This window comes from Anoplopoma fimbria, chromosome 24 (genome assembly GCF_027596085.1).
Source record: "Anoplopoma fimbria isolate UVic2021 breed Golden Eagle Sablefish chromosome 24, Afim_UVic_2022, whole genome shotgun sequence".
In the NCBI taxonomy this organism is placed as follows: Eukaryota; Metazoa; Chordata; class Actinopteri; order Perciformes; family Anoplopomatidae; genus Anoplopoma; species Anoplopoma fimbria.
The window spans coordinates 13,605,471-13,626,353 of NC_072472.1; the positions used below are offsets into that span (position 1 = coordinate 13,605,471).

General features: G+C 41.7%; 1 protein-coding gene across 4 annotated transcripts in view; it reads right to left on the bottom strand.

The window, feature by feature from the left end:
- Positions 1 to 17,588, bottom strand: part of dclk1a (doublecortin-like kinase 1a) — a 42,604-nt gene extending 25,016 nt beyond the window's left edge. For all 4 annotated transcript variants that reach the window (XM_054625910.1, XM_054625909.1, XM_054625912.1 and 1 more), the window contains exons 1-3: positions 17,228 to 17,588; positions 16,066 to 16,415; positions 1,738 to 1,837 (exon numbers count right to left, since the gene is read on the bottom strand). In XM_054625910.1, the coding sequence (XP_054481885.1) occupies positions 1,738 to 1,837; positions 16,066 to 16,415; positions 17,228 to 17,588 (811 nt within the window). The remainder of the gene's footprint in view (positions 1 to 1,737; positions 1,838 to 16,065; positions 16,416 to 17,227) is intronic.
- Positions 17,589 to 20,883: the final 3,295 nt, after the last annotated feature.

The window sequence follows — 20,883 nt, forward strand, 5'->3', positions numbered from 1 at the left end:
TTCTCACTTCAGAAAATATAATGCCAGCCACAATTGGTGGAGCCCATGCGACATTGTCAACCTGTTATGATATATTCTGCCATGAAATGCAGACTTATATTTTAAATGCATGAAGTTAAAAGCCCTTAAAAACTCCAAAGCAGACACAAACACAAACTACAATAAAAAAATCAGTGAACGTGTTTGCTGTTTGTGGTTTTCAACAATCATCAGTAACTAATAAATATGCAGATCCTTGAAACATGTTCTTTAAATACCCTGTTGTATGTAGGAGTTTGTGTTGTGGTCTTTCTCAAGAGAGAACAAGGTCACCCAAAAATAATATAATGGACGCAGCTTACCATTATATTTTGCAAATGAAAGAAGAGTGGTGGGGAAGAGGGGGAGGAAAAAAAGAGAAAGAGACACAAAAGGGACAAGGAGCTGGAGGGTGGTGACCCAGGTGGGATGAATATTATTTAATGGATGAAGGGATGGAAGGGAAACAAATGAATTGAATAAACCTTTGAAAAGAACTTGGAGCACATTCATTCATGTAGGAGACAGGACCCAAGATGAGAGGGGGGGAATACAAATGAGCACTAAATGGCAGGAGTATTCAGACAGTGATGCTTTGAGAGGGAGACAGACAGTGAAACGCAGATTGGTGAAGTGAGGACAGAACGTATCCTCAGCAGACCTCGGTGGGGAGACAGGCAGAGAAGAGGAAGAGGACAACGAGGTCTAGACGATTGCTTTAAGTGCAGCAGAGGATAAGAGAAGAGAGGAGGAGTGGCGAGAAACAATAGAGCGTAAATAACTGGACAGCCAACACAGACATCTGCCACCTGAACCAGGGAGATGTGTCATAAACAGGGGAGACAAGGACTACTGTGCGACTTAAAAGATGCGATGGATGTGGAAAAACAGAGAAAGACAGAAAAAAGAAGTAAACTTGGAGAGTAAAGAAGATTTAAATTGCCTTAATGAAAAATGATTCAAACAGAAATAAAGTGAAAAATCATGCACATTGTTATATGCATTTACATTTTATTTAATTTACAGTTTTATAGCTAATGAAAAAAAAAACATACTTAGAAATGATTACGGTTTTGTCTTTAATACCTGAATTTTCATAAATTGTGACTTTTCTAGTCACATTAAAATGGTTTTCATTTAATTATAACACAGTAATGCACACAAAATAGGGGGAATACATTAGGCAATGTGTACACTTTATATCTTAGTTTAATTAGTTTTCATTTATGCATTTTAAATCTTCCATATTTTGGCTTATGAACAGAAAGTAGCCCATTGATTTGGCCTTCATATATAGTTATACAATTTGCTACCATACTGTCGTCAAAACCACATTTGGCTAGTTTACTTTTCCACCAGTGTGAGACGAACTCGGGGAATGCCGGTTTGTGTTATTTAAGGAAGTTATATTGAACAAGATGAGTGGTCAGCTTAGATAAATGTATGAATGTCTGTGGGATCAAGTAACAGTTTACCTGAAAAGGGTTGTCAGGTAATAAAGTTTCTCCATTGATTAGGGTTTTAAAAACAGAACTTGCACACAAGCATCTTAATGAATACATTATACTCTGAACTGATGATAGATGACCAATTGCTCAACCCAAGAAAACAGCACACACACAAAAAAACATTAATAAAACACAGCTGGGGGCAGGAAATAATGGAGTCAGATGCGAAATGTCAGAATGGAAATGTCGGACCACCTACTAGTAGCCTCACCACTGTCATCCAACATCAAGTCGTCTTGGTAGCGGAACTTTTCCGGTCCACACGCCACGAAAACATCCTCATCGCCAAAGAAGTCTTGCAGACAGGACACCTGGAGACAAAGACACGCGGATGAGTTTAATCATTATTTAATTCAGAATTAATTTCAATTCCAAGTCAATATCCTAGTCAAGTTGAGCACACTTTCTCTTTTTCACTCCAATGGCATCTTTCTACCTTTAGGGTCTGAATGCCTTGTTCAAAGACACCTGAACTATTCATTCTGTTGAGGGAAAGAATAGGGTCATGCAGCAATCATTTCCCAGCTGGTCTGCAGATTTATGAATTATAATTCTCTAGTTAGACTTCTATCTTCTTTACTTCAAAGCTACTGGAAGTCTGCACATATATACACTGCATACTAGAAGACACACACTAACACACTGCTCTGAGCACGCTCACAAAAGTGACCTTCCCTTGACATGCACTGAGCCCTAGGACACAGATAAGGAACACCGGTGGAGTCTGTTTGTGCATGCTTGTTTTTGTGCACATGCACGCTCATTGGCGTCTGTGAATATCTAAGTGCATGCCTCACATGCCCCTGAGCTCCAGCACGGTGTTGTTTCTGCAGTTAATCAGTCTTTCAGTGACTATAATGAGACCTTGCTGAGTCACTAATTTGCTGATTCTCCGCAGCACGTGTACCGGACATCCAGAGCAAGCAAGTGGGGGGTCTGTTCCCCGAGGACTGGCATCTTATGAATGGTAATGAGTAACAAAGAGAAAAAACTCAAATACAAGGGAGGGAGAGAGCATTTATGAGCTACAGAGAGATCTTAAAAAGTGGTATGAGAGAGGGTATGAGGCAGAGAGGAGCTTAAAGATTAGAGGAATAAGAGATTAGTGTTGAATAAGTACAGAGCTGACTCAAAGGAAAACAATTCTTCTCAATAAGTCACTGTCATTCTTTGACAGACTCCATACTGCGAAGCTAATACCAAACCTACAGTGACATGTTGACAGGCACTGATTTAAAAACATCGGGTCACTAAATGCAACACAACAGGAACTGGATCATTAAAGAAGAAAGGGTTCTTTAGAGGGTCTGCAGCATTTTAATTATTTTGTCTAATTAACACATCATTCATAAATCTTCAAACTAAGCTCTTAATATTCTGTCCACTCAAGGCAGATGTTATTATGTTTTATTCTATAAACTGACCCTAACTCACCAATTGGATGTATTATGAGGAATAGGTTAAGTAGCATGCTGCTCTTCATTGTTTTCTATTTGATTTAGTCGACAGCTAAATCCATATCTGATCTAAACTCTGCATGATTTTCTCAAACAAATTTAATTACATCCCACAGGCAACCATTACATTTCAATCTCAAGCCATTAATATTCCAAATCATATTTCGCGATAGGCAATGGTACAGTCAGAAAGGGATTTATGGGAAGACAACAGTTCATTCATCTGCTATGACAAATCTCCCATCAAAAACCTATTAGGAGCTATTACAATTTAGGCTGCATGCATTTCTAGCATCGCCTGGAGTTAACACATAAACAAAAAGCTACCTTTATTGCATTTTCATGGCAATTAACATCCAAGAATCCATTTAGACTCCTATTAGCTACAGACCAACCGCCCAAAAGAAAGACACAGTTGATATAACAGCATCATCAACGAAACACAACAATACAATAAACAGCAAAGAGGCAGTTCTGAGTGTGTGTGTGTGTGTGTGTGTGTGTGTGTGTGTGTGTGTGTGTGTGTGTGTGTGTGTGTGTGTGTGTGTGTGTGTGTGTGTGTGTATGTGTGTGTGTGGAGATGGGAGTCATACTGCTTTACCCCCCACAGTCTCTAAATGGACCTACGGGGGTACAAAAAGCAAGTTTAATCTCAGACACAGACTTTCTGTGGAGATTGGATCAATTTCATTTAACTTTTCAAATCAAGCCTTGTATGGTTGTGCCAGTCAGCGTACATTAGACCACACATCACATGAAAATGTATGTGTCTGCAAAGGCACATGTGTGTATGTGTGTGTGTGTGTGTGTGTGTGTGTGTGTGTGTGTGTGTGTGTGTGTGTGTGTGTGTGTGTGTGTGTGTGTGTGTGTGTGTGTGTGTGTGTGTGTGTGTGTGTGTGCGTGGAAGCGATATTATTCTAGTTTCATAACAGAGTGCATATTGCTTTGTTCCCTGATATCCCCTGACAGCGTGCTGGTGATTATGTGAGGGGCGAGAGGCTCCACTTCCTAACAAGATGGCTGTGATACCGATGCTGGTGCTTTTAACATTTCCCCAGTGTGTCAGCACTGATGGGTAGCCATGAACACTTCTACCGCTAAGTGTTCTGTTTTGTTTCTGGGCTTTTTACTGTATTTTCACATCCTCTCTTGATCTCAATGCAAATCTAAATAAGGGTACATGTTTAGCTCTAAAGTAATGATAATGTTTATTTTATTTACACAATTCAGGGTATAATCATCTTTTTTTTTGCTTGTGGTCTGTTGAAAGGCCCTCGCTATTTATTCACAGCAAGGTGTGTGTTTGCTGCTGTGAGTCAGTCTGACCACGTCCTCAGGCCAAGACTGCTGCTGCTGCTACTGGAGTCAACCAAGAGGAGGTTGGCAAAATGAGTTCCTTTGAAGCTGCTTACCACGAGATAGAAACTGTGAACCACCAGACGTGTCGGGTAAACAGGGAGGAAAGAACACATGATGAATATTATAAGAGTGATGACAGGACAGAAAGAGGAAAGTGAAGGGAAATAGTATTTGTGTAAGGCAGCCTTTAAGAGCACTTTTGAACTGAGGGTGAACTAATATGGTGCAACACACAAACAGATAGTGTATATAGAGAAGGGTGTTAAATGTATGGTTGCCATGGTGATAATGCCCTCCAGGCATTGGTGCATGGCTGGTGCGTGCCACTGACTGCACAGTGGGCATACTGTGATAGAGCTCCATCATTCATATTTTATCTACTATGTGCATGATGCTCTACAGAACTGTGTCATTCACATAAATCCACACACAAAGACATGCAAGTGGCTCATGGCCGTGTTTATCTTCCAGTTTTGATAAAATAAGTTGTTGAGATGAAGATGAAGAAGATGGACCAATGAATGATGGAGAGGAGAGGGAGCTGGTAAAGGTGAAAAGAGAGGGGGGAAATAAATCATCAAAAACAGTCAACGATGAAACCAACTAGCCAAATCCCCCGAGTTAGTGAGTAAACAAACAGAGAGATGGAAACGAGCAACAGAGGTGGAGATCTATTCCTGACTGCTGCTCTGAGCCTGATGACAAAACAAGCCGTTTGATGTCTCTGGTTGCTGCGTTCTCACAGAGAACCGGTGCGGTTACACAACATCCACCGCTGCTAAAACAAGGAAGGGAAGAAACAAACAGAGGAACGGAGATTGGCAAATTCATAACCCTGCCATCACCTCTCTCACACAGCTTTATAAAAGTATGAAATGAACTCTAAGAAAGCCCTTCCCAACATTAACAGGATCCAAAATCAATTTACTCAGTATCATTATGGTTTAGAGCAAAACAGAATCAAGACTGCAGGAGCAAGACAGAAGCTTGACAGGTTGTGTCACACCTCACATGCCTGAGAAACAATCCTCTTCCCTTTTTTTCCACAGCTACCATGGTCGACCGTCTATCTAGTGTATCATGGTGCTTTACATAACAAAAGGGCAAAAAGGCATTTGTTATTAAGCTATTTGTTATTTTATTTGTTGTTAAGCTTTTACAACAGAGAGAGGTTTGTACAAACATATATTACTTCATGACCAACGAGATGTATCCTCTTATAAATGTGACCATCATCTTTTCCTGAAAATGTGTTATACAACAAATGATTGTTCACTATGAATACTCAGTAAACCCATTTATGTCCTCACTATGCCACCTAGTGGAGAATCACCAATCACCTGCTAAAGTGTCTGTTTCTCGCTTTCCCTTGTTTGGTCTTCTTCTCCTTCTGTTTCTTTCAGGTTAAAAACATACATACATAGATATATTATTTTATTTATTTAAATAACAGATTTTGGGCAGATACTGTGCTGCATGTCATAATATTTGCACAACATTAGTGCAAAGGTGGATTGCAAACTGAGGTAGACAATCACTGCCGCCACATGGTGGCACTGTTAAATAACCACATGGTGGCACTGTTAATGCCACATGGTGTTGAGAGATTTACAGGTCATTCCACACAACACAACTTCAACTGCAGTACCACCAGAAAAGCATAATCACTAGACACACTAACCACCTGGACTTTATATTGAGGATCAAACAGAAAGAGTGTGATGGGCATAGACTGATCTATGCTATATAATCTGAGTGGCTCTTAGTTTGGTGTATATCATGAGGAATGGCGTTGGAGCTGCTGTGCAGAGTTTTAGTTTAGGTGCTGGTTGACATATACATATCTCATCTCACTTTTGATGAGAATACACAAACACAAGGCCATATGTCCATAAACAATCCTAACTGTTATTTTGTAAGGACATACACAAAGGACTATTAAACTACAGACAAGTTGCTGAGCACACCACTGGTGCAAAATCTTAGCTTTTTGTGTTTAGACAGTTCGTTTAGTTCCCGCCAGCAGCTCCTTTAAATGGGCTGCTGGGAACAATGATCAGGGGCAACTCTGCTCACTTATATCATATATTTCTTTAACTGTTATTGCCTCTGTGGATTATTTTTAAATTTGGTCTCCAGTGATATGAACAGAGGCACTTCTCTGAGATTAAAACAAACAGGCGACTAGAGAGACAGGAAAACAAACAAAAGAGGAAAGGAGATTGGAGACTCAACCACTTATCTCCCGTGCCACAATTGATTCCCAGTGGTTACACAGAGGACATGGTGAGGTCAACATTATCCTGCCCACAGATAGACCACATTTTGGAGGGACGATCTGTTTTCTGCACTCTGCCAGGGGAGATAAGCTCAGTGGAGCTGTCCGCGGTGCTGAATCAACTGCAGCTGGCCAGTACGGCACGTTGTGCTGCTCTGAAACACTAACCATGGAAAGAGACAGACAGATGGAAACTGCAAGACAGGCAGACTGATAGAATAACAGATGGCTGTACTGATACAAGATCAAGGGAGACAGAAACCGAAAGGGCAAAGCATCCGTTGCTAATATGCAGAGCATCTGAGGTGAAGGACTAAAAAGGTGCAAAGGAATGACGAAGCTTTAATATTTACATACCACTGTGTTGCTTCTGCAGCAGAACCCACCAGTTTTTCAGAATTGCGTGCAGTATGTTGCCCAGGGGTGGGACTATAATCAATATAACCACATGGGTTTGACATGTATTTTCAAAGAACAGGGCATTTTATGTTGTGGCAAAAGCTAAACATTACGGCCTTTAAATGACAGTCATCTTATAGAAATGAGCAGTCATTTGTATTTTTAACAGGTCAATATATCTACATTTACACGTCATTGAAGTACTGCACGTTCACTGTATGATTATTTTGGCTTGTATTGTATTTTTATGATGATTACATAAGTCAAATGAATGGCATCACATTTGAGGAAAGACGTACACTGACATCCATAGAATGCATAGACAAATCTGATCCCAGTGCAGCACTTAAAATAGGCTGTAGCTGGTCCTGGAGTTACTCAGCACAAAATAAAACAATTTGTCACTGTCAGGAACATATAGAGGATACTGAAACATCTGCAGGAAGATTCTCATTCCCACCCTCAAAATTAAACTGACAAAATGCATTCCCTTACTCTCCGGGGGACTTTAAGTAATCACGTCGCAGGCCGAAGGGGGCCCCGCTGACTGACTAGAGAAAAGGTGGACTGAAATCGATCTGAAAGAGGCAAGAGGGAAGGATAAAAACATCTGCACCCCTGAGGGAGAATTTGCACGCTGTACAACCTACCGCTGTGTCAATCCGCACACTGCACAGAGACAACTGACAGGGAAACAACAGGAAGGGGCAGGAAACGAGGGAAGTCAGGAAGAGCTAAAAAAAAAAACAAATAGAGGAAAAAAGAGAGCAGCGGTGACATGAGGCTAACTGACCGTGCAGCAGGCTGAGTTGGCACTGGTGTTACTGCCTTCGCCTCGAACCAGCACAGCAGACTGGCTGCTCTCTTGCATAACAACTTACATAACAGCTTCTGTTCTCCAGAGGGCGAGAATAAACTTTCTTTTTGAGCTGTATTTCTCTCAGAGAGTCTGAAGGGAGCCAATCATGAAACAAACAAAAAAAGGAATTATGCAGCGCTGTTCCCATTAGGACATAAATCGGATGTAACATCAGCCTCAACTTCCCGGCTCCCCCCCCAGCCTTTTCTCCCCAGTGTTGTTCGGGTCTTCTCATCTTAATTAACCCAATCTCTCTTGTCTTGTCATGCTGTCTTGCTTTTATACAACTCTTTCTGTGTCTCTCTCTCCTCTAACCTCATTCCTTCACTTGTTTCTTTCATCCCTCCCTCATTGATCTCTCTCCGCCACTTCAGTCTGTTGGCTTTAATCCATTTTCAAGGATGAGTGTGCATGCGTGAGCGTGAGCTTGTGTGTGCATACAAATATATTATGAGTGTGCTGGATTAAGGAGCTGAACTTGTAAGTGCACAGGTTACTAGAGTGAGCATTGACAGAGGAAGACATACATAATACTGGGTGAGGTGACAGAAGGAGGTGGGTGAGTGAGTGGATTTGTTTCTTTGTTTAGTTAATTGACTTCAATATAATAATTAGGGCGGCAACATCCTGCTGATTAGCCTTTAAATGTCTGGTTTTGTTTGACCAACAGTCCAAGACCTAAAGCAAAACAACTTATATATACATTTGACGGACAATTTATTGTTGGTAAGACAAATCACTCAAATGATGAGCCAATTATCAAAGTAGTTGCTGATTAATTATCTGATGATTGATTAAGGGAAAGCAATTTAGTCAAAACAAGCCCTACAAGCATATAAATCTAACTGTTTTGATTATGCAGTAGATTGACTGTACTTTTGAAAACTTAGAAATTGAAGTACAATACAAGGTACACTTAAAAATTCCATCATGCAGACTAAAGTCAGTTGAATTGATACTAACAGAGACATAAATAGAGAAGCTGTTCATGTATGGAAAAAAAATAAATACTGTGGTAAGTAGGATCTGGGGCAGCTCAGAAAACAACAAAAAAATACACAAAGAAATTATAGAAAAAACTATGTACAAGACATATGTTTTGAGGTAGCTAGTTTTTTATAGTTTAGTGTATTTATACAGTAGTTGCACAGGTTTTCTATTACTTCAAAATGGCATAATACAAGAATTTTGTCAAGTACTGTATCAAAGTTGGGCATTTGAGTACATCAATTTTGTAGGGAGTGCAACATGTAAGGTATTTGTTAGCAAACATCCTGCCTTCCAATTGGCTTTGAGGAGCATAACTCCTTATAATGTTTACAACCCCTCTAAGAGCCTCCCTACCCGAGTCACAATCAGACAAAAGCCCTGACTGTCGAGATATTTTAGTCCCGCTCTTTAAGCAGCTAAAAGCACGAAGCTGGAACACAATTTTTCAAATGCAGATTCAGTTAGGAGAGATTAGAGAATGAGTGAGTCAGGAAGTGCATGAGTCAGACAGTGTGTGTGATGAAGTTGTCGTGTGACTTGGTTCTCAACAGTCTGCCAGTGCTGGAAATGTCTACCATCGATCCTAATTTGGCAGCAGATCCTCTGACTACAGACAGCCCTCCCATCTGCTACAGTCACCCTCTGCTGGTAAACACAGACACACAAGCTAACTGAAAGACTGTAACAGAGACAGATAGACAGACCACTGAAAACAACATGTCCTGTTTACACACAAAAACAGCAGTTTAATCGTAAGATTTCTACAAGCCATTTATTATTCATGTCATTTACTGCTAAAATAATTTATAGTAGCTAATACACTGTATGCTAGGTGCATGACACACATTCACACACTCCCCCTTACAAGCACACACCATGCTGCGCTGAGTAGCTGTGACTCAGCAGATCAGCTGGAGCAGATGGACTTTGCTTCCCACAATCCTCCTCTGCAGAAAGAAAAGTGACATCATCAACACACAATCCACCAAATAAAGATTAAGAAACAGCTTAATGCTTTGAATATGAGCAGAACATAATGCTCTGCTTTTCAGATAATGCATTGTGTTTTTAAATGGTGTTGCCATAGCACCCTCTCTACAAGTCCCTGCATAGCTGGATGTAGGCCAAGAAGGAGAAAGAGGACAGGTAGAGGGCAACAAAACTAGGAAAAAGTTTGAGACAAACTGAGAAAACCAGAAGAGGATAAAAACAAAGCTAGGATAGGGTTTTTAGAGGGACACAGAGAGACAGAGAGGGTGGGAGGAGAGATGGAGAGACAGAGAGTGGGGGAGAGCAAACGATGCCATATGTTGCAGCTCTAGTATTTGGGGGTGCATGCCGAGTGTGCTAATTAAATGAGAACTAAACAGCCGTAAGAACAATGGCATGTTGACAGCAAGAGACAGACAGACCTAGAAAAATGAATCAAAGGAAGGTGAGAGAAAGAAGTTCAGAGGAGAGAAGTATAGACGGCTGATGGGGAGATAAAATCTGTTAATAAGAAGGAAAGTAAACATTACATAAGAGGAGAAATAATGATGCAGATGGAGAGATAAGCAGAGACAGTAATGGTTGGAGGGAATATGAGAGTAAAATGGGAGGCACAGAGAGAACGAGGCTGCAGAGAAAACTGAAGATAAAAGGATATTAAAAGCTCCTCAGCCTTGCCAGCAAGGAAAACAGGCCAACAATGCAGTTTGAGAAGTGAGAGCTGCACTGCAGATAGTGAACAAGTGTTTCTTCCACACTCTACTCCTACATAAAGCCTCTGTTTAACATGGAGCATTTAATTAGTGTGAAAACATGCCACGGTATTATGGTTGCCATATATAACGCATGGATGGACAGAAAATAATGCTTCTCAGAAAAGGACATTAGGTCTGTAGTGACCTGTTTACATTAAGTCTATCTAAGTTGAATGGCAAGTAACATCATAAGCAACAGTAGAGAGCACTTTAGAGCATGAAAAAGCAGATCTAACAAGGTCAATTCATCAACACAATTTTTGGGTGCGTCAGTCCAAAAAAGGGTAAGTCATTTGATATGGGGAGAGGGTAAGTCTCAAAACTCCTGTCAACATACCTCACACACAAACAATATGCTCCAAAAAACAAGGATACACGTCAACAGTCATGCAAGCTACTCTGTGAGGCTGTAGAGCCTTAGAGCTAAATGCTCACATGCTGATGTTAAGAGGGTTGAATGTTCAACATGTTAGTTTACTGTGTAAGAATGCTACCATTTGCTAAATAGCACTAAACACAAAAAACAGCAGAGGCTGATGGGGTTTATTTCAATAATCAAAGGAAAAAAAGTGTAATAACTAGATTATTAGAGATATTTCACTAAAAGCCAAATAAGTAAATATGATGGTGGCGCTACAGGAAAATTCAGGCGATCACAAAAGTCTGGAGGATTCATCCTCTGGAGATTATGAATGTATATCCAAAATCTTATGCTAATCCATGAATTGGTTACTGTAGTTGAATTATTCGAAGTCTAAACCTAAGGGGTTGATAAACTGAGCAACCAACCGAACAACTGCAAGAGCAACATGTTCCAACCCTTAACGCGTCAAATATCAAAACAAACATTGCCATCCCTAGAGGCACGCCGCTGGCTAAAAGCTAGAACAGCAGTATGACGCATACAGTATCTGTCCCACCGTTGTAGCATTGATTGCAATGGTGATTTATTTGCTTTAAAGTTAATGGTTCCGTCAAATTACCCCCAAAAAAACAAGAGCAATATCTGTTTTCTAAACAAAGTCCTGGATACTCCAAATAAACTGTGGATTTTTCTCCCAGGAGAAGTTTGACAAGGTTACCCTGATGATGTGTTCGAGACTATTGAGTTGCATTATGAAATAATAAGATCCAGTGTTTTTAGAGCTTTAACCATAGAGACAAAAAGGGCAGGGTATCTCAGCATTTGCTGTTTGAATTAGGACCATCTTGTCCATGTGGGTCACTTAACTTTATGGGCGTACCCCTTTAAATGTGATTTTTTTTTTTTTAAACTGGGCAAATAAAACCAAAATGATGTGAATAAATATCAATATAGTATTAACCAGAACATTTTTTTGGGCTTTTGGATCAATCGAAAGTGTTGTGTAAGCTCTGTATTTTTGGCATGGGGCGGTCAATGTGGGAACTGTACCTCTTCCCCAGGCTAAACCCACTGAGATACAAAAGAGCTCATTAATGATATACTCAAAAACAGAATGCAACCAACCCTAGAGATAAATAAGTGGCGTCGCTTCATGCACTGGTTGATAATCGCCTACAGTTAATGGCTAGTGATGCATGAGCAGAAATCTAGATGAGTCCATTAAAAAGAGTGTGTGTCACTATCGGTGCCTAAGTGTGCGTGAGCCTTGCGAGGCTCAAGGCTGGCAGCTGGGGTCCGACATTGTCTGCCTGTGTGCATGTCTGTGTCTGTGTGTAAACAGAGCTTACATGTATTAATAGGCCAGCAATGTCCATGTTCTAAGCCACTTAAGGGTTTTCTCTCTTCTTGATCAGACCAATCCAGCTACACTGTCACACCGTGCTACTGTATGACATCACAGCAGGTCCGACGGTTCCTAAGCAACTAGATGAAATCATCATAGAAACCGGCCAAGGTGAAGAGCTGGCTGAAAATGATGAGGTTGTGGTAACCTCAAAGGAGAGGGGACTTAGCTAAAAATATCACCCATCATACACAGTGAGACCTGAGACAGCGGCAGAATCAACAGTGGGGGTGGAACTTGATATATTATCTTCCTCACATAGTCGGTCACATTACCGACAGAAACACGATATCCAAAACGATCACAGTAGAGTAAGCTCAGGCAAGCGTGTATCAGATGCTCACAGAGACTTGTTCACAGCCTGTCTCCTCTCTATCCCCATCTCATTATCAGTTCTCCCAGAATATTGCCAAATAGGAAATGCGGTAACAGTGATAACAACTATCAAAACCTTTTATATAGCAAACATATGGGCGAGATTTTTTGGTACTGACTGAAATGCGCTTGTAGCAACAATCAAATGCCGAGAGGTGAAAATTGAATGCATAATAAGACTTGGAGTCTCATTTCCATATATATGACATATAAGTTATATTCTGTATTTCATTTGGGCAAAGTTTTTGAGGGGCTGCTTTGTAATATAAAAACTAAACAGATGGATCTTTGTCAGAAATATGCCCCTCAAGGCAAGGAATCAAAAACAGTGTTGTTTGGTATCAAAATTGAAACCCAGTGATTGGCAATAGTATTGAGAAGCCCCAGTGCAGATATGTACACATAAACACACACATAAATGAAAAGGCATAATAATCAGACAGACAGCAGCAACTGAAGCTGAAAACAGACTCTGTTGAACTCTTACTACAACTTAAAATACCAAAAATATAATCTATTACTCATCTCAGCACAGTTTAGCTGCAGAAACAGAATTTAACAGAATTTAACTTCTGGAAAAAAAAAATTGAACAAATACTTTAATGACTTAAAAGGAATTATGTAAAATAATCTATGTATAGTCTTCTAGGCTTTTGAAATCCCTGAGAACAATTTGAGATGAAGAGAAACAGAGGAAGAATATGGCTTTGGGGATGTGCATATACATCCTGCCTCACTATCTCTGGCCTCATTACAGGGGTCAATGAAAGCGAGGAGCCCGAGCTTTGGAGCTCAGATGCTCTCTCTCTCTGGGCTCTGTGGCTCTACTGGGACTCTACGTAACTGCAGTCAGGCCCAGAAACCTACTTCTGCCGTGGGCTCAATGCAGCACACACACACAAAATACATGTACGCACACATGCATGCTCCTGTGCACACACAGACACACACATACTCTACTGAACCCTTAAAGTAACCTTATCCTGGTGAGCACTCAGGTAATTTACCTTAGCGCAATCCTGATATTCAATATTCAAGTTTCATTAACATGCAGTTTGTTCACTTGTCATCCTTTCCCTCCTGCCTTGACTCATACATATATTATTGTAGGATATTTTTCATTCAGATGTATAGACACGATTATGTAATTAAGTTGGTATGGAGTTTTTTTTGTTAAACTAAGCCTAATTCTCTCTCTCTCTTTCTGTGCAATGTTCAAGTTAACATGGATTAACCACATTTCACAGGGAGTTTAAATTTGCAACAAGCTTATATGTAGTGTTTTCTGAGACCTTTCAACTCTTCAGAAACAGAAGGCTGTTCAGGTCTTGTCCAGGATTTCCTCTCATGCATGCAACCAACATGGGCACTCCCAAAGTGCTCGGACCCAGTCTGTTAACAACTTTTGAGTCCCTCATTCTCCACTTCTCTGTTCTCTTAACGACATAAACGCAAACTCCCCCACATGCATTAACCCACGCATGCATTCGCACAAAAAGACGAGGAGTTGGTTCTGCACTCAGCCCAACCCAGCAAATTTGGCAGTGAGTGTGTTACCATGCCTACAGGCCCAATCAATATTGTGTCTAAAAATAGCATAACCATAATTGTTTTACTTCTAATAGCAGAGGGGTGAACGGGGTGAGAGCAGCATTTATTGTGCAATCTCCAACATAATCAGAACCCATGGCGACCACAGAGTTAGCGGGCTTGGTGCCAAATCGTGAGTTTTAATCCCCAACAGCAGGTTTCTCAAGGAAAGCCTGATTCTGGGATTTTTATTGGCTGGTGCTGGGATCTAACAGCAGGTCAGGTCGGGAAAGCTGAAGTGACTTCCTACTGTGTTAACAGTGGATCATTTAACAGACAGCATGGCGCTTCAGAGAGAGGATGACACGCCGCTGCCAACACATGAAGATTAATACTTAGAAGTGGGATAAATCCTAACACAGAGTATTAAATGGCAATTACGAATGAAAAACCCATAGGGCAAAGACCATATTCATGAGGATGAGTCACAAATTGGCCATTTAAAAGATGATTACCACTGTGCAACACAAAATGGCAGAACGCCCTCAACGTCAAACGCAATCTGTTTCAAAATAATGGAGTTGTTTCTGATGCTGCTGCCAGGGGAGAAGTGGTTCTATGTCGCTTCATTCAATAATTTGGAGCTACAACATGACCCAGAGAGAGGCACAGACTGGAGCACACAGACAGACAGACAGAAATGTTGATGATGGGGGATGGCATGAGAGATGGAAACAGGAAAAGACGAGAGAGCTAAAACATGCCACAAATATAACCAGAAACTCTGACATGCTGGCAGAGACACTGTCTTTCTCTTTGACAAATACACACAAACATGAATGTGTGCCAGCAAAGAGAAAGTGTGTTTGACTTCATTCAACTGCAGCACAGGCCAAGTTCAGTGCTATTTACACATTGATTTCCGTGCTGTATGGAGAATACGTGAATGGGTCGATGCATATGTGTGTGTACAGTGCTGTTGTAAAGCGTGTTCTTTTTATATCCGCCGCTGAGAGAGGGAGCTGAATAGGTGGGTGGACTATCAAGGGGGCCGTGACTCTGATTCGGAGGCAAAGCCCTGGCACACATTCGCTGCAGCGTAGTTGAGAACGCAGACTCCATTCATACATGTCTTTCATCTTTACCTTTTCTCGACCCCTTTCTGTCTCTGTGTCACTGTTTCTCGCCACAGCTCTGGCTGTGAACGGGGACACAAACGTTCTCCGATCATAGAGGGCTCATGAAAGAGAAATGAGAGTGTGGTCATAAAATATTTAGCCATTTTGATCCTCCTAACAGCCTGTTGATCTGTATTTCCTCCTTCTAGAAAACTCCAATGCAAAACCACCACCTTAATGAAAGTGTGGCTGTAAGTCGCTATAATTTGTAATCTTTACATGCACACAAGACAATGTCCAAACAGCCATACAAAAACTCACTCTTATCTCAGTGTGTGGTCTATTTCCAGTTCTAATTAACCACTCATCTTGGAACAAAACATCAGCTTCCACTGAATGTATCACCAGAGACAACATTTAGACCGGAAGCTTTAGAAACATTGCTGCCTTGAGTGCAGGCAAACAATCAGCAATGCCAGCCAAAGATATGTCTGATGTCCTCTAATACCATAAAATCGCTTAGTGTTTCCCTCCAATCCAAAACATTGCTTACAGAGTGAGCTGCTTATCTTCTAGAACATTCAGTCGTGTGCTTTTGCTGTGTGACACTCAGTTCACTCATATCTGATTATGATGATTATTTGGCTAAAGATTTCTCACCAGTTTGCCCTCCAGTGTGTAGATCTTCTTCACCACTCCGGAGTCAAGCTTGATGGCATCAGTGATGTCGGTCAGGACTTGTTCATAGGAATGGGCCGTCTTCTTGTTCAGAAGGATCCTCACAGCTTTGCGGGGCTTCACTCCGCTTCGCACAACTGTCACAAGCTTTGGACGTATGAAGTCCTTGCTTTCGCGGCTCTCTGGGCCACCGGCCTTGGCGCTGCCAAGGGAGGGAGGCCCGCGGGAGGACGCAGCCGAGGCCTTGACGTTCACAGACCAGTTGGGGTTCACGTTTTTTGTGTAATCCAACTTTTTGAAAGCTTCGATGGAGCTGCACACATAGCTCTCACCTGTTGGGGTTAAGGGGAGGAGAAGAAAGCCGGGAGGGGTTACTTACAGAAACATTGGAGGAAATGAGATGAGCTTCAGAAATAACAAAAAGGAATGAGAATCTCTACTCAGAGAGAGAGCATATTGTGAAGAACGTGACAGAATACAGAGAAGAAAGGTAAAGAAGCATCAATCGAGCAACAACACTATTATTCTACGAGCATACTGCATTAATTAATAGATTGAAAATTAAAACTATACTGATAAGGGATATTTTGCTGCCTGATTTCCTTCATACCTCATTGGCTAAAAACAGGCCTATATTTTCATTCCAACAAAAGATGATGTGAACCACTTGTAGATCTTCCAGTGTCACTTCTTAGAGAGTAAAACAGATCAGGAGGGAGATAATCTGAGCCAAAACATATGTCCCTATCACCATATGGCCATCAAATGAGTGATAGGCCTATAATCTTCATTATAAGCTAAAGTGTGCTCAGTCAGTTTTATGGAGCAGCACCAATAAATAACATCTCTGCGAGCCTGATTTTAAACCTGTAAATCATTGCCCACTTCCCATTCTCCATAGTCTTAGTCTTGTTACTTTAAGCCGTACAAGAGGGAGGTGAGTAGGGAAGGATCACTTAACATGGCAGCTGACGAGATGAGGCAGTGTTTGTTCTTTTAGAGGAAGACATGCTTGGATAGATTTTTAGCATGGACTACTCTGCTGATATGAGTCCATGAATCCAGGTGCATGAGAGGAACGCATTAACCTGTTAATGTAACAGTAGTCCTCCAGGTGTGCTGCAATGCTGTGTAGTCTACCCACCTTCTACCAGCAGCTCAATACTGCTGATCTTCTTGCAGCCATCCAAGGTGTAGATGGTCCGGACCCCCTGCGGCAGGTTGACGTTGTCGGACAGAGAGCGGGTCAGGTCCGCCAGCAGCGCGTCAAAGGTCCGGAACCTGTCCGAGGAGATGGCGTACACTATCCCGTTGAAGTAGCGGTCTCCGTTGCGGTAGAAGCGGACCTTCTTGGCTCTCCTCTCCGTGGTCAGAGTCTTCAGGGTCCGGGTCCGGTACAGGCTGCAGTGGGCGCTGTGTGTTGGACTGGACACCCCGTTCATCCTCGCATTGGACCGGCCGTGTCGCTGACCTTTGTCCCGCTCGTCGAAATGCTCCATCTCCATCGTGTTGCCGAGACGCACAAGTACGGCCGTGCTGTCTGGAAAAGACCAACAGGAGGATCAGGCTGCGGCGGATTAAAAAATTAAAAAATAAAAAAAATAAAAAAAAAAGTTGTCCCTCTGACGAACAAGTAAACAATAACAATAAGTGCTGCCCCCCCCAAAACACGGAAGAAATAACCAAGAGGTTTCGGGCGGCTGCTAAAGAAGCCAGCCGGTGTCCGTCGCTGGTTGCAAATGTCTGAAAATAACTCCCTAATGACAGATTAAGTGCTCTTAAGCCGAGCAGCGGACAGCACGACTCACGACGAGCCGCACTGCCTGTCAGAGCGGGAGAGAGTCCCGAGGCGCAGAGAGAGAGACAGAGAGAGAGAGAGAGACAGAGAGAAAGAGAGAGAGAGAGAGACAGAGAGAGAGAGAGAGAGAGAGAGAGAGAGAGAGAGAGAGAGAGAGAGAGAGAGAGAGAGAGAGAGAGAGAGAGAGAGAGAGAGAGAGAGACAGAGAGAGAGAGAGAGAGAGACAGAGAGAGAGAGAGAGAGAGAGAGAGAGAGAGAGAGAGAGAGAGAGAGAGAGAGAGAGAGAGAGAGAGAGACAGAGAGAGAGAGAGAGACAGAGAGAGAGAGAGAGACAGAGAGAGAGAGAGAGAGAGAGAGAGAGAGAGAGAGAGAGACAGAGAGAGAGAGAGACAGAGAGAGAGAGAGACAGAGAGAGAGAGAGAGAGAGAGAGAGAGAGAGAGAGAGAGAGAGAGAGAGAGAGAGAGAGAGAGAGGCAGTCACGAATCAATACATAGTCGATTAATGTCCCCTCTATTAATATTAGGAAGGCGCAGTCGGACGACAGGCAGCCAGGAGTTAATATAAATAATAATAAATAATTAAAATAAGGATATTTCACTTTCTAGTCTTGAGAGCAAGAAGCATGAATGGTTAGGAGAAGTGCGTTTTTTTTTTTGTTTGTTTGTTTGTTTTTTTTTAGACAACGGTGCAAAATGACATATTAAAGTATAAATCACTTTTCTTTTTTTTTTTTTTTTTTAATCAGTTTTTAATGAGCGCGTTGATGGGCTTACCTACGTGAGCAATTAACGCTTCTGTCACGGTGACCTCCAGTGTGCCTGGTGCTTTATTTCCCAGTAGATAAAAAAAAAAAAAAGAAGAAGAAAAAAAAAAAAGAGTTGAGTGAGCTGGTCGCTGGCTCTGGATGCTGGTAACGTGTGGTCCTATCCTGGCTGCGGAGAGCCCCCCTGTGCGTCCCTTTGTTGTCCTGTTGACGTGCCCTACCACCAAACACCAGCGTGTGTGTGTGTGTGTGTGTGTGTGTGTGTGTGTGTGTGTGTGTTTATGTGTGTGCGTGGTGAGCCAGAAGCAAAGCTGGACTGGAAATGAACTAGGTAGCAGCTGCTTCCCCTCCCAATATCGTTTCACCCACCTCCTCTTTTCTCCTCCACGTCACTCCAGTCGTGATTTCCATCCAGCGCCCCCCTTATTATAATGCAAACCCACGCGTCCCACTCGTGCTGGGGATGCTGCTGGTCCACCCCCCCCGGACCCGAAGACACGCGTCGGCTGGGGGGGGGGATGTCGAGATTCCCTTTTTTTTTTTTCGTATTTTAAATTGAATTTGACATACATGCTATATGTGCATGTTTGTGAGTGTTAATGTCTTTATTAGGACAAATATAACCTATATTTTTGGTGTGTAGGCTTAGACCAATCACATCTTATCAAAACCATGAGACCATAAGCACAGAGCAGCATTATGTTAACCCACAACAATATTTGCACGTGAGATGTTGTGTAACACACTTACTACAATGTATACACTAAGGGGTCTCAGGGCGGCTAAAACCTAAACCGCTTGATTCAAACTATGCAGAGCAGCTTTCACAGAAATCCAAATGCAGTCTGACAATTATGATTTTTACCCAATCCCACTTATGTATCTTGTGTATAAAGACTCAATTTGGATCACATGTCTAAAAGATTTTAACGTACTAAGTTGAGTTACACAGGACTCTATGAATCAACATACAGAAATAGAGATGGAGGCTTGGGAGGATGCTGTGCTGTCTCATTATCATAAGCTTGTTTCTTCCTAGCTCTGAAGTTTGTTTGTATGTGACTGCAGGAAATAGTCTCTCAGAGCTATGGAAGTGATAAAGACCACTGACCTACATCCAGGCCTCCAGAGACCAGTTCTGTTCCATCACCACTCCCTGATGAACTATACTGTCTGTGTGTGTGTGTGTGTGTGTGTGTGTGTGTGTGTGTGTGTGTGTGTGTGTGTGTGTGTGTGTGTGTGTGTGTGTGTGTGTGTGTGTGTGTGTTACCAAGCATTGATCTGTGCCAGCCCAGCGGTGGTGAAAGTTGCAGCCCCAGTCTCCTAAAGTAGTGTTCCTATCATTGTATTAACAGGTTAAAGACATTGCTTTATGTGTCAACCCTATCACAGCTTTAGAATGTACAATTCTCACTTTCTTTGTATTTATGTAAAGTCAGTGACATTAGTTTGATGCTTGTTTTAGGAGGTCACATATCATAATACTACCCAGTTCAACTAATCCAGAATTTACATGAATATCTGACATATTAATGATCAAATACAGTATGTGACGCATCTTTCTTGACTGCTTCTGTGCGCAGACCAGCATGTTTTACTAAAAGCACATTTATGCATCAGAATGAGAGACAGTGACAATTTAAAAAAAAAAATAAAACATTTGCCCATTTTGGGGTGACACACACAGAAGGACCCAGTTGCCATCACAAACTGAGCTGATCGGTGTTCCTGTCTAAATGAATCCTAGGGAAACAGAGCACACGTGGAAGAATATGTATTTACTCAACAGGACCATTGTCTCATTTCCATTCTTAATGCATAAGAATTTACAACTCAAATCTGATATTTGTCAGTGTCCACATGTATTCATACAAAATAGGGACATTAAAATGGATGTATTTCCGCATTGCTGTGAATAAATACAGGGATTTCCGAGGCTAAAGTATGATTCAGTCTTGAGTGCAACTGTATGATGTTGAATGAAATATGCTTTTTGCACCTGGAGCATGACTAGGCTTGTGTATAAAGAGATAGACAATTTTGGCATTTTGCTATCGAAGTGCCTTAGTGGACACATTTAATGTGGATCAGACAGTTTTATGATCTGCTGTCCCTCATAAAAAAAGAACAGATATTTCTTATTTATGCCGAGACCTTTTCTCAGTGACTCATGCCTGACACCTTTTGACTGTAAAAGTTGTTTCAAAGACACTAAAAAACACAAGAAAAGCACCATTT